This window comes from Amblyomma maculatum, chromosome 2, assembly GCF_055883805.1.
Source record: "Amblyomma maculatum isolate TAMU_Amacu chromosome 2, ASM5588380v1, whole genome shotgun sequence".
Classification (NCBI taxonomy): Eukaryota; Metazoa; Arthropoda; class Arachnida; order Ixodida; family Ixodidae; genus Amblyomma; species Amblyomma maculatum.
This window is the reverse complement of record NC_139345.1, coordinates 73,497,619-73,516,706: the sequence shown is the minus strand read 5'-3', so window position 1 is coordinate 73,516,706 and position 19,088 is coordinate 73,497,619. Positions and strand designations below refer to the sequence as shown.

Genomic DNA, 19,088 nt, shown 5'->3' with positions numbered 1-19,088 from the left:
ATATATTTTCGTTCATTTTTATGATACGAATTTTCGGATCATACGAATTTTGTCGAGACCCCGTGAGATTCGTATCACCGAGGTTCTACTGTACAACCACAATTTGTACAGAGTTCTGGGTAGTGTCATACCATTTTGCTCCACAATTAGCACCACTCTTCCAGCCAAATTTGAGGTTTAGTTTGCAATAAAGATTCGAAGTGACAATTTATCCACCTCAGACATGTGCAGGTATCCACTGAGAAGTGAGATATTATGCCTTCCTTTCCCCACAAATAACTTAGAAAGGCATAAATTTATTTGCCTACTGAAAGTGCCGCGTTAAAAGTGCCTCATGTCTATTCTTCAGGCGAAGCTTGAGTGTCCCCCAAATTTTTTTAAAATCAAAAACACACCTGAAAGCTTACTGAGCTGGCTTTCGCATACTGCACACTTTTAAAATGGCGTCACTTGCTGTGTTTGTTCATTTTATGATGTAGAAGCATTTAAAATGATTTTTGGCAACAGTACCACGTTTTGAGCCATATTACTGGTTAAGAATATTTAATAAGGAAACATTAACTAGATTCATTTTCGCAATGTAACAATGTCTCTTAAAATAAAGAACAAGCACTTGGTGAATTCTGTTATGATAATAGCAGCATATACTGATACGAAGTTTCCCCCAAATTTACCTCAAATTTCCACTTCGTGACATATGCAGATCAGAACAAGTTACAGCCTAAATTCATAGTGTCGGTCTTGTTATTGCTCATTGCTATCTGCATGAGGCTTCTAGAGCAAAGGAAAGTGCTATCTAGCAGTGGTGTCAGTTGAGTGTTTCGATGGTTTGGTCTCGATACCACTTCATTACGCTAAGCTCTCACCATGCAACCGGAAGCACATGAACACATTTCGCACGATGTGGGGACTGCAAAAGCAACGATCTCAATTTTGCACGAGTCTCTCACAGACCTCTCCAGCCGTGCTGGCCGCACCCTACAGTCGGATCGTGGACACTTGACCAGCATTCCTGTCAGACACTAGAAGTCACAATATCAAAAGAAGAAGAAAGCTGCAGTAATATTGCAAATTATAGTGAAAACGACAAGGACACTGAAGAAAGAAGATGACAACGATAAAGATGATGTGCATTAGTTACCTGGCAACAGGCACAATTGTGGAAGAACATGACGAGAAAAGTATAAAAACGTGGCGTGACATGGAATTGGGGGGACAAAAGAGCTGAGTGGCTGGAAGGGAGTATTGCTGGCCACTGCTCTGGGTTTTCCGTCCCTTCTGTGCTATGGCACCGTACCGTAGGTCCCAGCTGCATCTGTGCCTGTTTCAAGACCAGTGTCTTCTGCATCCCTCTACAACAGACAGATGTCCGCCTAACGCTGATGCCACCAATCGCCTGCTACGCACGAAGGTTCTTCGGATGCCAACGACGATGCCAACACTGACAATTTCCCTACCGAGGAGGTCAATGCCAACGCCAACACCAAAGCAGACTTACTTAGACTTGCTTTCTTGCTTGTTTTCATTGTAGTTTTGGTGTGGTAGCATGCATTATTGTCTAGAATCAAATGTGTGTTTGTGCCCTCATAGCCTCTCGCCTGTCCTTTTTATCTGCTTGAGCGGAGACTCGTGGAGAAGTTCGTCAGTCGTGCTTTCATGAAATGCATACTAAACGCGTCTAGAGATACCGAGCAACAGTTTTCACCGAAGAATGCCTCTAGAAAATGACTCCCGGCAGACGATAAACCAGACAATGACAATCACTGAAGCCCTGATATGTCAAGAACATTTCCTGGGCGCACACGCTGCACTTACTCTCGGTGCGAAATGAGAACAGATGCGAGCACTGTGCATGCTAGCCACCAGGTCATGCGTTGCCGTCCCATGCACATACTGGAAGTGGTGTTACAGTTTTCATCAACCGAAGAAACATGTGACTTCCACCACTGTCAGATAAAATGTGAGCTGCTATTCTCCTCACGGCATGAAATTCTCTGATTAAGCACATCAGCGAGAGAAGGATAGCGAATAAACACCAGGAATTTACAGGTGCATGCCCCTTTTTGACACCTCATGCGCAGTGGCGTTAGACACGAAAGCACAGAACGTGTAAGCCTCGCAGGCTGACCGTGAAATGAAGTGCAAGTAACTGCATTTTTCCTAGTTTTGCTCACTGCATTATACACAAATGAGAACATTTTTCTGGTTTTGCCATCCCAAAATTACACCTCGCATTTATATGCGAGTCCATACTTTACATGTAGGTTTTTACAGCCAATAACTGTCTAATTGTTAACCTTTACAGCATGCATAATGTGTGCTCTGCTATGCAACTCATTTGCAGAGACTACACCATGGTATCGCTAACAGTTTCCACTACATAAAAATCTGTAAACAGTAATAAAATAACCCAGTATGTGACTATTTGCTTCAAAATGTGAAATAATTATGCCCTGCAACTTTTACTACTCATTTTTAGAGGACATGGACGGATTGCCCAATTCATTTTGCACTTACCTAATTGGTAGAGCTATAAAGGAAGTCAGAAGGGGGCACAGGAATCAATTTTTATCACTACCAACTTAGAATCCGAGCAAGACTAGAGATCACTCACACCAGGTCCAGGTTCCTAAACAGTCGTCTATTTGATGAGTGCTCTCAATGGGTTGCCTGCTTTTATGTAGCCATGTTAGTGCAACCCATTCAAACAATAAGAAGCACAAGGTGGGCTGGTTTTGAAAAAGACAAGAAATGGGCAAAAATGAATTATACCAAAGATGAAAAAAGAAATTAATAAAATGGAATAATTTAGAACTGGCACTAACTTTCACTGTGAACGAATAGAACTTAGCATCAATTTTCGCTTACTGTGATAGTGTCAAAACAAACAAGGACATAATAAGACTTAATTTCACTCTCACTAACTTCAAGCAATGTAGTACAATGTAAAAAAAGAGGACGTCACTTCTGCAATACAGTTGCAAAACTGAGGCTAAGATTTAGTTATGCAGTGGACTTTTGATTGTTCCAACTTGAAGTTGATTGAAAGTTTGTTCACATTAAACGAGTTGTGTGTTAAGCCTAACACACTGGCTGCTGACAGGAACATATCAGTGGTTCAAAAAAGCGGTTCCACTGTGCACAAAATAAAAAATTGACTAACAAATCTATTCTTTAAACAGTGATAAGCAGAAAGTTTCACCGGTGATCACTGAAAAATGCATCTGGCAGAAGGCAAATTCAGTGGGCTCATTTTACTCGGTAAGAGCTCACTTCAAATGCTGTGACTAATTATCTGTACATCAGGAAGTGAAAGTGAAGAAAACCAAACAGAAGAATGTTAGTGTTTAAAAAAAAATTGCCAACGATTACGTTACTTCCTAATGAGAAATTTGAGCGCAGCACATTAGGTGTTTCAGCTTTTCGATACATTGAGGCAAAGAATTCGAACAAGACGTGTGTCCAATTACAGACAATTTTTTATTTTTCACACATATTCCTTCAAGAAGCACTGCACTAATAGTTCTTGACTGTCATGAAAGAAGCTTTGTGGATCGGGAGATCGCGGGAGGCGGCACGTGGGCCCACAGGAATGTTGTGTGGTGAAGAGATGGCAGCGACTGACTGATGCCGCTGATGCCGCTAGCGAGTCAAGTCAACGTGGCTCTGCGTTTCAGCTTGGGATACATGCACCCTGATCCGCTGACGCCGAGCAGGCACTTCGACAACCGGAGAGCACCGTCGCCGCCACACAGGAAGAGGGGGGGAGGGGGTACACGCCGCGACGACCGGTAGTGGGAGGAGCGAGCGCAGCGACCGGAGAACACGAGGGAGGGGGTACACGCAGCGGCCAGCGGTGGAGGGAACGCGCACTGCCCCGGCTGCGGAGCTGGTTACAAGGGACAACGCCTGTGACGCCGACGCGAAACGCAGTAACGGGTGCCAAAGGGCTGCGCTCTAAAATATATATAGCATGATATTAGTACTACTGAGGTGCACTTCTTTCATGCATGACAGTGGAACTTTGCACCCCATATGCCTGCGTACTGGATGACTTTTTGCTTTATTGAATTTTAATGCTCTCATGTTAATAAGGCTGCAGCTAATGTCATTACCTATTGATAAAGACTTGCTGAAAGATCCTTAATATGTAAAGCAATAATGCCCTTAGCTGAATATTGCAGTTCTTGAGAAAAATCTAACGTGGTCACATTTCCTTTTTGTTCGGTCTGGTTTATGGGGTTTAACCAGGATCAAACAGGCGTGATTGGCACCAGCAGCTGAGCGCCCTAACCACTGAATCAGCTCAGTGGGATACATTTTACCAAATGTCGCCATCTTTAATAGTACGAGTTATTCTCATTTAGCTTTTTTATACCAAGCACCTGAAGAGAAATTTGATGAGATGAAGCATAATATAAAAGCACTCCTGTGTAATGCAGATGTTATTATAAAAAATGCACAAATGCACACTCCTTGTAAAACAGTTCCTGCGGACAAAAAGTTCCTTGCTCCACAATGTAGTCAATGTGAGAGCAATGAGAGAGAGAATACAGCCCACCTTGACTACGATGTCCTCATACTCTGCCTTCTGCTCAGCCGTTGTCTTCTTGTCAGCACACAGCTTCTCCAAGTGCGCTGGAATTAAAGTTCAGTTGTAAGGAATTTGAAAGGCAACAATATCCGAGTGCATTGTAGAGGGACTACAACAGAACTGAACGTGTCATAAGATTATGCCTGAAATTAAAGTTCTTGCCTCATTATTTAAGAATCAAGCACTCCAATAAGAAAGAAACGAGGATTTCTAATTTGGCACTGAAAATCGCACCACACTTACTGAAGCACTATTTTGTGGTAAAACCTAGCTGTTAGGTAACTGTGTATCCCACCACGTACACACATGCCGGTAAAACATAAAATTTTGTAAATGCACGCTACTTTCTTATTTCATCTCTCTTTGTCAAGTTTTATTATACTCTGCACTTAGTCCAGTGCACCTACATTTGAATGCGATGTTCCTTTTGCACTGCCAATGAAGCGCTTTGAGCTTGTGTCACTAGATGACGCCACAATGCCCTGCAATTCTCAGCTTAAACGATAACTAGAGTAGACAAAAGCTTTTTTTCACGAGGCATACGTCACAATACCGCAGTAGCTTTCGGAGTGGAAACCCAAATGAATGCCAATCTATACTAAAGCTGTTTAATTATGTCTGACAGCTGGAAAGATATTAGTTGTCAGTCCATTATTTCTGATTGTGGACAGTTGCCACTGCACTAGCTGGCCTTGGTTTCCAGCGAAGAAATGCATAAAAATGAATGCATAAACTGGTCAAATAATATCGATAAAAATCTTCGGTAGCATATCTAAAAAAGCTACTGCAGAATCAGGCTTTTCAGAGATCAGGTTTTTGTTGTGGATAAAAAAATTGGGTGCTTAAAATTCCCTTGCTGATTCCTTTAAAAAAATTTCATTGCAAAACATTGTGGATAACAAAAACCGAAAATTCATGCCCCTATCCATTGGATACGAAAGAACAAATTATTAATAGGACGTTCAAAACAAAAACATTACTAAGACTAGGTACTCTAAAGTATATAATAATTTTGGTACGTTTTTTGGCAATTAATCGGCAAATAATCTGGTGGTTAAAAAGGTGAATTCGTGTGTGGAAAAGTTTTATCAGTAGCAAGCTGATGGGCACTAAACAACAGTCTCAAGCTGCGAGAAAAAGCTGTGTCATTAGCTTCAAGTGCCAACAAACAGACCTTTGTATAACTTTTTGCATGGTAATACTGCCCAACTATGAACTATTCATCATATTTTTATCAATCGCTCATAGGCTTCTTCTGTGTTTTTTGTTTTGTTACACGTGCCAGTGTACAAGTTTGACCAGGCTCACTCTAGAGGAAGGCGTTGAAGTTTTGAGCCCCTTACACCAGAAAACTGCACAATAATACTTCTGGAAGCAATTTTCAATTATAATGGAAGTTTTCTTATATAAATGGAAAAGGCTTGGGTATGGATATGTATCCATGCTGTTTCGACGCCGGGTCTCTACCCTTTTGCAATATTGGACACGTATACTGTCTGAAGTCTTTTTCTAAAGTAATTGGCACAAATGTGTACCACTTTCTCTATGAAACCAAACACTGAAATGGCTTGCAAGTTATGTCACTCAACTTGTAGAGCGATTCTAAGTGCAGCTTTACTATATTTATGCACATGAGATAAGCACAAAGGTTGCATCCTATAAAATGCTAATAGAAAATATGGAGTTAAGAATTTTCTGACAAAGTTTCAAACATGATTCATTTTGTGGACTATGAGCAACATCACATCATGCATTCCGTACAGTCAATGTACAACCATGGTCAAATGCAGTGCAAGGATGCCGAACAAGGAATGCTGGAGCTTGCCTTTGATTAGATGGTCAAGCCTGAAGCACTCGCCATTCTTGAGGTCCTTCACCATCAGGTCTGCAAAGCGCTCAACATGACCCGAAGCCCTGCATCATCAGTAAAAAAATCACATCCCACCCATCTACTTTTAGCATAAGGGATCAGGAATTAGCGTTCAGACTTCTTCGAAGCATGTAACTTGAGACACAAATGTTTATGGCTGAGAGGATCACATAGCCATATCACATGGCACTCTTCAAATGCCTTTACAGCCACGGAGCCTCCTTTCCCCAAAGAAGCAAAACCTAAAAGGAGCTGTGGCGGAGCTATAGAGCCAGACATAAAAGTAAAATAGTCAAACACCTTTCCTTGTGCATAAGGTGTCAGAAGTGAGCTTACAAATTGAAGTCTGGTGTTTTTTACTAATCAATAAAACTTGCAAAGTCATATTAGAGCATACAATGGCAATCAAATATTGAGAAATATAGGCCTTTCTGGAAAGCCATACATATTCTCACTTGGCCATGGTGTGCAACTGAGGCTGGCATGGTGGAAGCAGCAGTAGAACCAGTTCGTAGGTCTAGACAGCAAGCATTTCAACACTTACTTTGTCCAAATAATAGGTCTACAAACACCTGTCTCATTAAAAATTCCGAGATAACAGCAGAATCTGCACTGGAGAAATGCGTAAGCCTGAGTGTTGCTGTGTTGTCTGCAAGATGTGTCAGCAGGATTCTGCGAGTGACAGATACCGCACCTTTCCTTTCTTGTAAACCAATTATAGAATGCAACAATTATATAGAAGGGAGTCCTTCTGAATCATGACGCCTTAGACAACTCGGACACTGACACAGCTTACCGTCCCGGATGCATGCGCAGAAGTCATTCCCTTTTAACCCTTTCGCTGTCGGGCGTTTCTAGCCGTGACGCACCCCCAGTGTCGGCTTGGTTTCAGAAAACGAGCATAGAGATTTATTTTTGATTATGATTGTTATACAAATATCATTGTCAACAAAATATGCACATTTCAGTGTTCTGCAGGTGCTGTTAATTAACATCATCATCATTATGAGCCTGATTATAAATTAGATAAATGAGAATAATATAAGAAAAAAAACTGCTTGATACTTCTTAAGAGATCGAATCCGAGCTCGATTTGTATTTATAATCAAAAGAGCCATCGCCGCAGTCCGCAGTCAAAGGTCCCGCGCGGTCAGCCATCCGAAAGTAACCATGCGCACAGAGGGCGCACTTTCGGTGGCCCGCACAACGGAGATAAATGGCACGTTGTGAAATCAAGATTACAGAGGGAGATGGAAAGACGCTAAAACAACCTCATTTGCTGCTGCTAGCCGCAAGCAAGGGCGCGACAAGAAAGAGCGAAAGCAGCGATCGAGTCATGTGTCAACCTATTCGAGGCAATGGCGCGAGCCTCTGAACGTGACACGTCGCAGCAGACACGGCAACAGAATAAAAATAAAAACCTGCAAACCGGCGGCAGATGGTAGAACAACCTTTGAACCCATAACCGCACGCATGCGCCGCATCACTTAGCGTGATAGAGTAGCGCGCGCGGAGCGACCGCGCCCCCCAGGTGACGGGGGTGGGTGCGGTCGCTCCATACTCTTCAGTTTATATGTACTAGCACAATGCGGGACGAAAATATGAACTTGTAGAAAGATTTGACAGATGGCACAGCCGGTCCAAGCGCGCCAGCTTCGCACTCAGGCGCGAAGTTCTGAATGCATGATAGAGAATGTACCGGTATGTCGGTAACACTATGAGAGGGAAACGCGAAAACGTACCGGTACGTTCGTGACAGCGAAAGGGTTAAACATCAGTTCCCTTCAGTCACTAGGTGCGCTGAAGTAATTGAAGCTGAAACTTGCAAGAATTTCCTACCCCTCACCCAGCCTGCTTGTATGTAGGTGCACTGCAAAGTAGCCACTATGTTACTCCTTGCCACGTCAAGTTTCTGTGGCAATGGCTCTCTTACATGTTACCGCGTTGGCTTTCTTTGATGCTTCGTCCCTTTACACCTAGTTACTGCAGAAAAGCCGCCACGGAGGGTGAGTGCTGCTGTTCTCCAACGCTTCCTATCTGTCCCATGCATCCAGGTTCGGCCTGCCTGTAAGTTATAGTGTGCGGTTGATCGCTAGACATATTATATGACCATAAATTGTCAAAATTTTGAATCTAGTAGCCGGAAAATCGTGTTATCCAGAAACATATTAAGAGGAAGAAAAATAGCGCAACTCTACGAGAGATTTTTACTGCCCATGATTTTGAGGTTCTGAACTAAGAAGTCGAATGAACTATGAACACATCAACAAGGTTCTACTGTATACGCACCAGAGGCCTCCTTGAAATGAGCGGTACACAGCCGGCTGCAAAGTGAAGCCTAGGTTCACTGCGTTTGTTTGAAGGATTTCGCTGTGCAGCTGTTAATTTTACATTTAGGCACGCCTCTTCATCGGAAACATCTTTCATGTTTCACAGTTGCTCCGCGAGATGTATACACTCCGCACTTTCGTGTCCAATGCCACCCCACGCAAGGCGTCGAACAGTGCCACCCATCTTTCTGTGCTGGCGCTGGTTCGGTCCCTATAGCTTCTTGCACCGCTATGCTTGATCACAGAATTTCATGCACTGTGGGGAGAAGTGCAGCTCACATTCACCCCAGCAGTTGCAGAAGCGAAATAGTCTTCAGACAAAGGATGGCGGTGCACAAGCTGCTGGATAGCATGTGCCACACTCACACCTAGCACTGCACGCCAGCATGCAGCATGTGCGCTTCGAAAGTGTTTTGGACTCTATGCTTTCCCGATCGTCTTCCGGTGTCTGCCGAGAGTCCCTTGCTAAAGACATTTTTCCGTAGAAATGCTTCTTCAGTACCTCAAAATGCGTTTGTTGTATCACATTTCTTAAAAGAGCGACCTAGAAATGCTAGTCGAGTGTCTGCGATATGGCTGGAGAAGTCCGTGAGAGGCACATGCAAAATGCCGAGTGCTGCTTTCGCCATTCCTACATCATTACGAGGTGCGATCAACCTGCTTCTGGTGGCGTGTGCATCATGAGCACTGTGGTCACACCATAGTTTCGAGGGACACGGGGTCAGCGTGGGGAAACCAAAACCATCGAAACAGTCAACCTGCCCACTGCTAGATGGTGCCTCCTCTCGCTGAAAGCCTGATGCTGATAGTGCTGAATAATAACGAGACCGAAACTGCAAACTCGGGCTGAAATTTGTTCGGAACCGCATATATTACGAGGTGGAAATTTGACATACAAAATTGGGAAATACCTTGTATTATATGCAAGTTTTTATGGTATATTGTAGGTAGTGTAGCACCGGTTCCAACAAATACACACATACAAGCATAATACACATTCACTGGAGAATCTTGTTGACTACAGTAACCAAGTCTCACGGGACAAAAATTACGGTCTTGGCAATCAGTTTCAGCTGCAGGAGTACCAAAATAGTGGAAGAGTGGTGCTTACTTGAGCACGGGCTCAGGCGTAAGAATGGTACAGTCAACTTCAAGCATCTGTTCCTCTAGAATGAAGTGACTTCTCCACAGGTTCAACAGCTGGGTTTTCATGGCACAACCCATGGGCCCGAAGTCAAACTGGCCAGCAACACCTGCATGCACAAACAATTATCAACAAGTGTTGCTGCATTCAATATGACACGAAAAGGAGCAATGAATCAATAATGATGCAATAATGATGCAAATGAGAATTATGTGAGCATTAAGCATGTGACATAAGACGATACAGTCACTTTTGCTGGCCGTACCTTTAAATTTGCTCATTCAAGACCTAGTGCAGGGCCTCACTGCCACAAGGGGCATTTACATAACTGTCATGGTGTTCATGCTAGCAAAACGCCAAGTAGGCACTTGGTGCACATGAAGTTCCATGTTCCAAATTTGAAAGGAGCATCAGAGCTGCCTATTAGGTACGTCAAGTGGGGCCCAGAAGCACAGAGTGCTGTTCCCATCAGTAGGTCAATGTAGCAAGCAGCCACCCGATTTGGCAAAATTTAATTTGAGAAAAAAAAAAAAAAAAAAAAGAAAGGAAAGAGAACCTATAACCCTTTTTTTTTCTGTGCATCTAACAACTATGTGATGTCAAATGTCACCGACAGAAAGTACCCTCCAGAAATTTCTTTACACACATCCAGTCTGGGGGCTTCACCAATAATCACCGTATGCAAGCCTGATAACACATCAAGCTGTCCCAGGGTTTAAGGAGTTGTGTGCACAAATTATGAGACACTATAATCCTGAGGGAGATTACTTTTTTTTTTTACTCTGGCAAATTTTCAATGGGGCCAAATGATGCATCAACTACACCCAGCTAGAGACCAACTGGGTGAGCAAAAAGTGGTGTGACCCTTTGTCACCAAGGCCGCACAACCTCTAAGCTGCACTACATACAGGTAAGACTATTCAATTCAGTGTAACTGGTGGTGAAATCAAGCTGTGGCCAGCTTGAGACTAACCTGAAGCCTGCGAATGCATTAATGTTTTGGGGCTTTTCACATCAGGGGGTGGCCTGCGGAACAGTAATGCCCCCTTCTACATGGTCCAGATGACCAGTCAGACCCCTCAAAGCATGCGTCGGTGGAATGAACTGTGATATGTGAAGTGGCCTAAATTCAGTAGTGAATATGTGACTTCACTACCATAGCAGTTTTGCTTCCCTGCCACTCAGGCACCACGAAACTCTGGTGTGCATGGGATCGAATCTATTTGGGAGAAAACCTAAATCTGCTTTTATCTGCCCAGGTAGCCAGTTTTATCATCATCTGCATCCGTCACCCACAAGTAGATATGCTGGAAGACATGCTGCCAGTATTTGCAGGGTGTCTACATAAACTGAGTACATTATGGATTTTGGGATGACTTTTGCTATGGAGCTCATTTTAACTAAGAAGAGGGTTGTGCTGAGGACGCACCCCTGAGGTATGCTGTTCTCTTCAGTAAGTTTTGGAGAAAGTTGCACCTGCACGTGCGGTTATCCAGGAAATCGCTCAAACAGCTCGGCATTCTGCCGTGGATACCTAGTTATGCTAGATCACGGAAGATACCGAACCTCCATCTGATATCGTAAGCTCTCTCCAAGTCGCAGAAGACTCCGATAGAGTGTTGGCTGTGGATGAACGCTTCCCAGACAGTGTTCTCAAGGCGGACAAGGTGATCGGTAGTTGAACAGGCTTTTTTATATCCACATCTAAATGTTGCCGGGATTTAAGTATAAGTCTTATGTTTATAAAACTTTCGAATAATTTTGCTATGCAACTAGTAAGTGCTATAGGCCTGTAAATGTTAGGGACTATTCGATGGTTTGCCAGGTTTGAGGAATGGTACTGCAACTGCTTCTTTCCATGCCTCAGGTATCTTTCCAGTTATCAAAATTTCATTAAAGAATTTCAACAGTGCTTCGAATGCAGCTTCTGAAAGGCGGGCAAGCATACTGTAATGAACATTGTCTGGACCCAGTGCAGTTTTTTTTTCTCAAGAATAACACTCCGTTTAATTCTTGCAACGTAATAAGCTAATTGTACTCTTCATACATGCCTGCTCTGAAAGGAGTAATTACTCCCTTATTACCAATCTACTCCACTTTGGAAGTTTCCCCTAAATATTCGATCAACTGAAAAGAAGTTTTTCTGCAGTAGCTACATGCTTTAGGAATGAGTAAGTGTAATTGGATGAGCTGGACACTTCGGAAAAATGCTTGCCCGAAATGGCCTGCTCTTCTAGCATAGTCTGTGACCAGGTGTTGTGAGCATTGGAAACATAAAAGGAGTATGATCGCCAGTGAATTTACGAACCTGTTCCCACGTTTTCACTGACGTTACTGAACTGTTAATAAAGAATACCTATTTCTACCATGATGCTTTCTCTGCATTCATTGGCACTAACCTTTTTAAAGGTGAGTTGATTCCCTATGGTGGAGTACCTGCAAGAGGTGCCCCGCACTTCGCTTTCCTGCTTTCTGGCTGATTTACATTCTTCTATCCATCAAACTCCGTGTTTTTTGTATGAGTGTTCTGAAGTTTGTGAGATGGCTACTTATGCTGCTGATATTGTTACAAACGAGGAAGAAGCGGGCAGTGGCGTGGGCAGGAGCACGAGCCACGATTCATTAAATCATCTCACAGTCTACAGCCATCTTCTCTCTGTTCTCTTTTGTTCATCGGCTTGCCACCTCTGTGAACTTTTCATTTAATACTTCTAGGGTGAGCTCTTCAGAATATTCTTCTTATAAATTAGAATTTGCACTGCAAACAGAACTATCGGCAAGATGGATTTTCCAGCGCCGCGGTCTCGTAGGGGTGCTGGGTGCACAGGATGATAAGGTTAACCTTTTCGCTGTCAGGAACGTACGAGTACGTTCTCGTGCTTCCCCCAACAGTGTCACCGCCATGTCGGTACGTTCTCTATCGTGCATTCAAACCTTTGCATGTCGGTACGTTCTCTATCGTGCATTCAAACCTTTGCACCTGAGAGCGAAGCTGGAGTGCTTAGACAGGCTGCGCCATCTGCCAAATCTTTCTACAAGTTCATACTTTCGCCCCGTGTTGTGTTGGTACGCATATGCTAAAGAGTATGGAGCGACCGTGCCCACCCCATTCTTTGCTGGGGGCGCGGTGGAGCACGCTACTCTATCGTGCTAAGCGATCATGCGGCGCGCGCGTTTCGCGGCGCGTGCTGCGGTTACGGATTCAAGGGTTGTTCTGCCACCTGCCGCAGGTTTGCAGGTTTTTATTTTTATTCTGTTGGCGTGCCTGCTACGACGGGTCACGTATAGGGACTTGCGCCGTTGCCTCTCCAATAGGTCGACACATGACTTGATCGCTGCTTTCGCTCTCTCTTGCCGCACTTTTGCTTGCGGCTAGCAGCAGCAAAGGAGGTTGTTTCAGCCTCTTTCCATCTCCCTCTGTCATCTTCATTTCACAACGTGCCATTTATCTCCGTTGTGCGGGCCACCGAAAGTACGCCCTCCGTGCGCACAGTTACTTTTGCATGGCTGACCTTCGGCTGTGGACTGGAGCAATGGCTCTTTTGATTATAAATATGAGTCGAGCTCGGATTCAATCTCAAGAAGTATCGAGCAGTTTTTTTCTTATATAATCCTCATTGATCTAATTTATAATCAGGCTAATAATAATGATTATGTTAATTAACAACATCTGCAGAACTCTGAAATGTACATAATCTCTTGACTATGTTATTTCTATAGCAATCATAATCAAAAATAAATTGCAATGCTTGTTCCCTGAAACCAAGCAGACACTGGGGGTGCGTCACGGCCAGAAACACCCGACAGCGAAAGGGTTAAAACAGCAGGAAAATAATCACTCCCCCTGGGGTTTTCTAAAACATCCCAACTAAAATCATTAAACAGAGATGGTGACATAAAAGCAAAGTAAATGCAACTCAATTTTCCCGAGCTAGGACAGCAATATGCAGCTTTTCCAGTGTTCATTAAACTGTTTGACAGTATAAAATCTTCTATAACTTGGCCTCTTGAATCTGTATGTTCACTTCCCCAAAAGGAAGAGTGAGCATTAAGATCTCCATCTATTACATATGGCTCTGGAAATTGTTCAATAAGGTCTTCTAATTCATGAATGGTAACTGTGAGGGGTGGTGGTATGTAAAGGAAGCAGAGACTTATGATATCTGTACAGCTACTGCCTCAGTTTTTAATGGATCTTTCCTTGCAGGGACATTACTCAGTGTTATTATCGCAACGTGCCTCCTGACAGTCTGCTAGCCTGCACTCATCTTTTCGAAAAGTGTTATATTTTTTTTTAGAAATTTTTTTGAAGAAATTTGTGTCTTGTGGCCCAAGGTTTGTTTCTTGAAGGCAACAAGCTGTGGGTGCCGTTGCTTTGAGTATATCTATAATGTCTGCCTAATTTCTGTGTAAACCTCCACAGTTCCACTGCATTAAATAAACCATTGTGATGAGCTGGGGATTGGAGAAAATTACTTGTTCTAAGGTGGGGTGATTTGTGGTTTCCTTCCTTTTCAGGGAGTCTCGCGCTACTGCGGTGGTGACAAACTGGAAGAAAAGTTCATTGCCACTGTGGTGGCACTGGACGTCCGTGGAGGTGCAGGGGGGTGTGGGAGATTTGGATACCGGCAAGCTCTCATTGACATCCATATCCTCCATGGTAGACATGGAGGAAGATTCGCAGTCGCGATGGCCTATGGCCTTCGCGTGCACCTTTTTTGGTGGCATGGCTATGCCAGGCTCCTCTATGGCAGCAGACTCTGTGGGCACAGCAGCTGCCCTCTTTGCGGGTTGGGGGGACAGGTCCAGTTCTGCAGTGCTGCTTTAGGGTCCTGTCACTGGAGAGATCACCACCAAAAGCAGCAACTGTGGGGCTCTGGCACTGATCACATGCTCGTCTTGCAAAATTTTGAGGCCTCTGAACTGTGCCGCTGGCTTCTGTGCAGAAGGTGGGGATCTGGATGTCGACACAGTGTCCAGTGGATTGACTTGTGTGCCCAGTGAAACTAAAGGCGGTGGCGGTCCCAGCATCACCGTTTCAGAGTATGTACCTTTTTGTTGTAAGGAGAGTCGTTTTTGTGCCTTAGGGTATGGCAAGTTCTCTGTGGTGTTCAAACTGATTATTTCCTTTTCAGTTTTTCCAGACTGGGCATGACCTGGAGTATGTGCCATATGGACCACTGCAGTTCACATATTTCAGTGCGTGCTCACATCTGTCTTCAGTGTGTTTGTTTTTTTAGTCTGTGACACAAGTGAGTTTGTCCCGGCAAGCCAACGAGCTGTGTCCAAACACTGGCACTTGAAACATCACCTGGGGTTCAGAATGTAAGGAAGGACTTTACAATTTAGGCAAGCTGCATGGACAGACTCCGGTAGTGTGGTGCAGTTAAATGTAAGGACGATGTGCTTGTGCTTTGTCTTTATCTCTGTGTCATTTATCCTGACGGCGATTCGGCAGGCTGAAGTTATACCTTGTTTGACGAGTTCTTTCTCTAGTTCTCCATCAGATCTTTGTAGTAATTCTACTACAAAGATGAAACCTTTTGTGTAGTTCAGTGCGGTGAGCAGTTGCCTGCACGCCCATTTCTCCAAGAGTTTGCAAGGATAAAAGTTTTGTGCTCTGTTCTTTTGTGGTTATTTCTGTCAGAAGGTCTCCATTTTTCTGTTTCTTTGCTTTGAAGCTTTGGCTGACATAGTTTTTGATGCACTTTGCAATGACAAAATCAGCCAGGTTAGCTACTGGTTGTTCTGTCAAGGAATGCACAATGAAAAGCTTAGCCAATGCTTTTGTTTTTTTGTGGCATGAGTTGCTCAGCATCGGTGCGACCCCTTTTCAAGGGCCGATCATGTTTCTTAGTAGGTTTATCTATACAGCATGTACAGGCTACAGATTCTTATATTATGTCGTCTCCGATTCACTCTTATGTGGACTTTGTGTGGACGATGTCGAGTTTCATTACCGACAAGCTATATAATACTTTCACATTAAAAAACACATTAAACTTAAACTCAAATTTACATTCATTACACTACATACTTCAGTATACTTACCCCATTAAATATATGCAATTTTAGGTAACTACTGATGCAAACTGAACTTTAGCAAACACCAAACATTTTCCTTTTCAGCATATAATGCTGCTTATCTTATGTATGCACATCATATGCTCCTAAATTGGGAAAGATTACTGTTGCCATACCTCCATAGATAGAAAAGGACTGGTCATAAAAGAAACGCCTCTTCAGTAGGTCCTCCATTCGTATTCTGTCAAACCCAACCTCTGGAGGAGCAAGTTGAAGTTCCTGCGTGAACAAAAAGCGTTTACATCCCAGGGTAACACGTGCAAGCAGTTGCCGTTTCCGTTTCGAGGACACAGCAACACCAACGTTGTCGCAGCGTTTTCATCCCAGTCCACTAAATTTGAGGAATAACTTCTCCGAACACTAATCCCCAGTGCCTAACGAAATAGTTATGACAGACATTTCAAACAACCCGCAATACAGATGAAACAGTGGCGCTTACGGGACGGGATGATGAAACTGTGTCAAGCAGCAGCTGTCAAACGCACAATATGGACACACCAACAAGTCATGCGCACGCCGTTCACAAAACATCAATGAAACTAGCTTGTGTATGAATATGAAAAGAGAAAGAAAACGACAAGCAATCGTACCTTGTCCTCCAGGATTTTTTTTCGAGCCTTTAATTCATTAACAGCTTTCTTGACGTCCAGCTCCGGCGCTCCGCTTTCTTTGAGCTTCCGGACCAAGTCGCCCTGCGATGAATGGAAATGGCGAGAAACAGCAGACAAATCCTTCTGTCAGTTCACAGAAAAGACGAAGGGTTACAGTTTAATCGAACTGCTACAAAAGACGCGCGATTACCTGCTCTTTAACGGCATTTCTGAGAGGTTCGAGGACCTGACAAATCTTCGGCGTGGCCATCTTCTGAGCAGCGACCAACTTCCTCAGACGAAGTTTCTTTGAACCCCAGTTAGAAGCGAGTTTGCAGCACACGTGGCACCTGGAGAAGCGGCGAGCAAGCGGCCAGCGCGACCTCCAGACGGTAGTACCTACGGTTCCTAAAATATAGGCGAAAGTCCCAATGATCATTCGCCCCGGACTTGTTTCGCCTAGCACATGTCCACTCGCTCAACCGGCGCTTGATACAAGTAAAAATATAAAAAAGAAAAGTTAGTCAATCACCTAGACGACAGTCACGACAGATGTAGGCTTTGAAGCATTTTTGTCGCACGCCGCCATGTCAGCACGAACAATTAGTAAAGTTGTTTACAAATAAACTTTAAATAATAACAAACTAAGATTTAAAAAAATATTGTTTTATTTGTTTAGGATTACGTGTTAGATTACGGTTAGAGTTTACGTTTCAACTGTTAGTTTATTGTTCTAGAATAGCGCCAGATGTCAGGACAAAACATTTCACTTCTGCAATTTGGTTTTTTCTTTTTACTACTATTGACGTTGCAACTTGGTTTCAGTTTCGTTTCTATTTTGGATGGTTGAGATTGAAGGCAATGTGTTATCTAAGCCATTTAAAGCAACATCTAAACCAACTTGATTGGGTCAATTGGGTACTAAGGGCTAGATGGACTCATTCAATGCAGGATGCTATGCATGATGCAACATAATTATAATACGCATAAATAGCAAAACTTCGTTAAATAAATCAATAATTTCAATGTAATTTTAAGGCAGTAAAATTCACAAATAAAACTAAGTATTCTAGATTCACAAATATTCTTGTTGCATTTAAGCTCTTTCACAGCTTATTGAATACGCCCGACAGAGGACGCGGCGTTTGGGCGCTAGTTTTGATTTGGTGTGGCGTGCGGTCAAGTGCAAAAAAATACCACCGAAGGAGGCCTAGCAACGTTTATCGCTGACGTTTATAGTGTTTATTAAGAGCAAACGTTGTCTTATAAGAAAAAAAAAAACAGTGATGTTACTTGTATATAAGTTCTACTGGGGATCGTTTATTGAGTTAAACTGTCTTGAAAAGCGGATATGCGTGCCACATATTGTGCCATTAGCACCATTAGTCCAAAATGCGTGCGTGTGTGCAGTGTGCGAGATTATATAACTTTTGAGACAAGCTCTTTGTACACGGAAGCGCTTAAGTGCGTTTACGCGCTATGAGTTTCAAAATGAACCTCTTGCACAGAGATACAGCGCTCTCACACCAAGACAATGTGCCCTCGAAGTCTTGTTTTCGAAGTACATCAATAATAAGCCCCTACAGCGACTTCCGCTGGACCTCCGCATTGCCAACGTGAACTAGAAGAGAGTACGTAGCTGACGGGAGTCTCTGCACGTCCCCAACAGCACCGCCAGTTGCGTACGCTTTCAAGAACGTCCGACCTCAGCGCCGCCAGAAAGCTCTGGATTACAAAGGCGTTTGTGCGGCCGCATTTTTTCGCCTGTTAGAGTTAGTCGGAGTAATGGCCGCGGAAACGAAAGGTAACTTTTCGTGTTTTTTTTTTCCTTCTTTTTTTTTTTTTTTTTTTTAGCCTGGGCATTAATAGGCTCATGGTGCAAAAAACGTTCGCAAAAGATGTCCACACGACGTCTCCACGGTAAGCGTACAGAAAGTGTCTGTCTGCACCCCCAAAACTGGCCCTCTGGACCCCCGAGATTTGATTGGCCAGATTTGGTGTCCAACCTAATTCGAGCATGACCAAAACAATGATTACCACCAAATTACGCCAATGATTACGCCAAAATTTCGCCCATTGGACTTCCAAAAGGATCGTCTGACCAAACTTAATGCTTATAACCTTCCTTATTCGAGTGTGGCCAAATCAGCGATATGGCCTCCAAATTTGAGTGGACCTGCCCCAAAATTTGACCTCGTCAGAATTTGACCAAAATATTGATGTCTAATCTAATTCGCGTATGGCCAATTCAGCCCGGAGACCTCCAAATTTGGGTAGGCCCGCCCGAAAATTTAGCCCCCCTGTACCCCAGAAATTTGACTTCTCCCGAACTTGACCAACATTTGTATTTAAACAAATATGAGTATGGGCAACTAAGTGATTACCTCCAAATTTAGGTGAGCCACGCTCAAAATCTGTAAACAGCGTTGTTATGTGCAACGCTTATCAAGAACGTTTTGTACACGCTTTGTCCCCC

The 19,088-nt window shown here is 43.5% G+C and overlaps 1 protein-coding gene across 1 annotated transcript in view; it reads right to left on the bottom strand.

The window, feature by feature from the left end:
* Positions 1 to 17,128, bottom strand: part of GlyRS (glycine--tRNA ligase) — a 37,707-nt gene extending 20,579 nt beyond the window's left edge. Inside the window, exons 1-6 of the mRNA XM_084594466.1 lie at positions 16,824 to 17,128; positions 16,613 to 16,714; positions 16,139 to 16,241; positions 9,906 to 10,047; positions 6,420 to 6,508; positions 4,562 to 4,638 (exon numbers count right to left, since the gene is read on the bottom strand). Coding sequence (XP_084450592.1) covers positions 4,562 to 4,638; positions 6,420 to 6,508; positions 9,906 to 10,047; positions 16,139 to 16,241; positions 16,613 to 16,714; positions 16,824 to 17,051 — 741 coding nt within the window. The 5' untranslated portion in view covers positions 17,052 to 17,128. The remainder of the gene's footprint in view (positions 1 to 4,561; positions 4,639 to 6,419; positions 6,509 to 9,905; positions 10,048 to 16,138; positions 16,242 to 16,612; positions 16,715 to 16,823) is intronic.
* Positions 17,129 to 19,088: the final 1,960 nt, after the last annotated feature.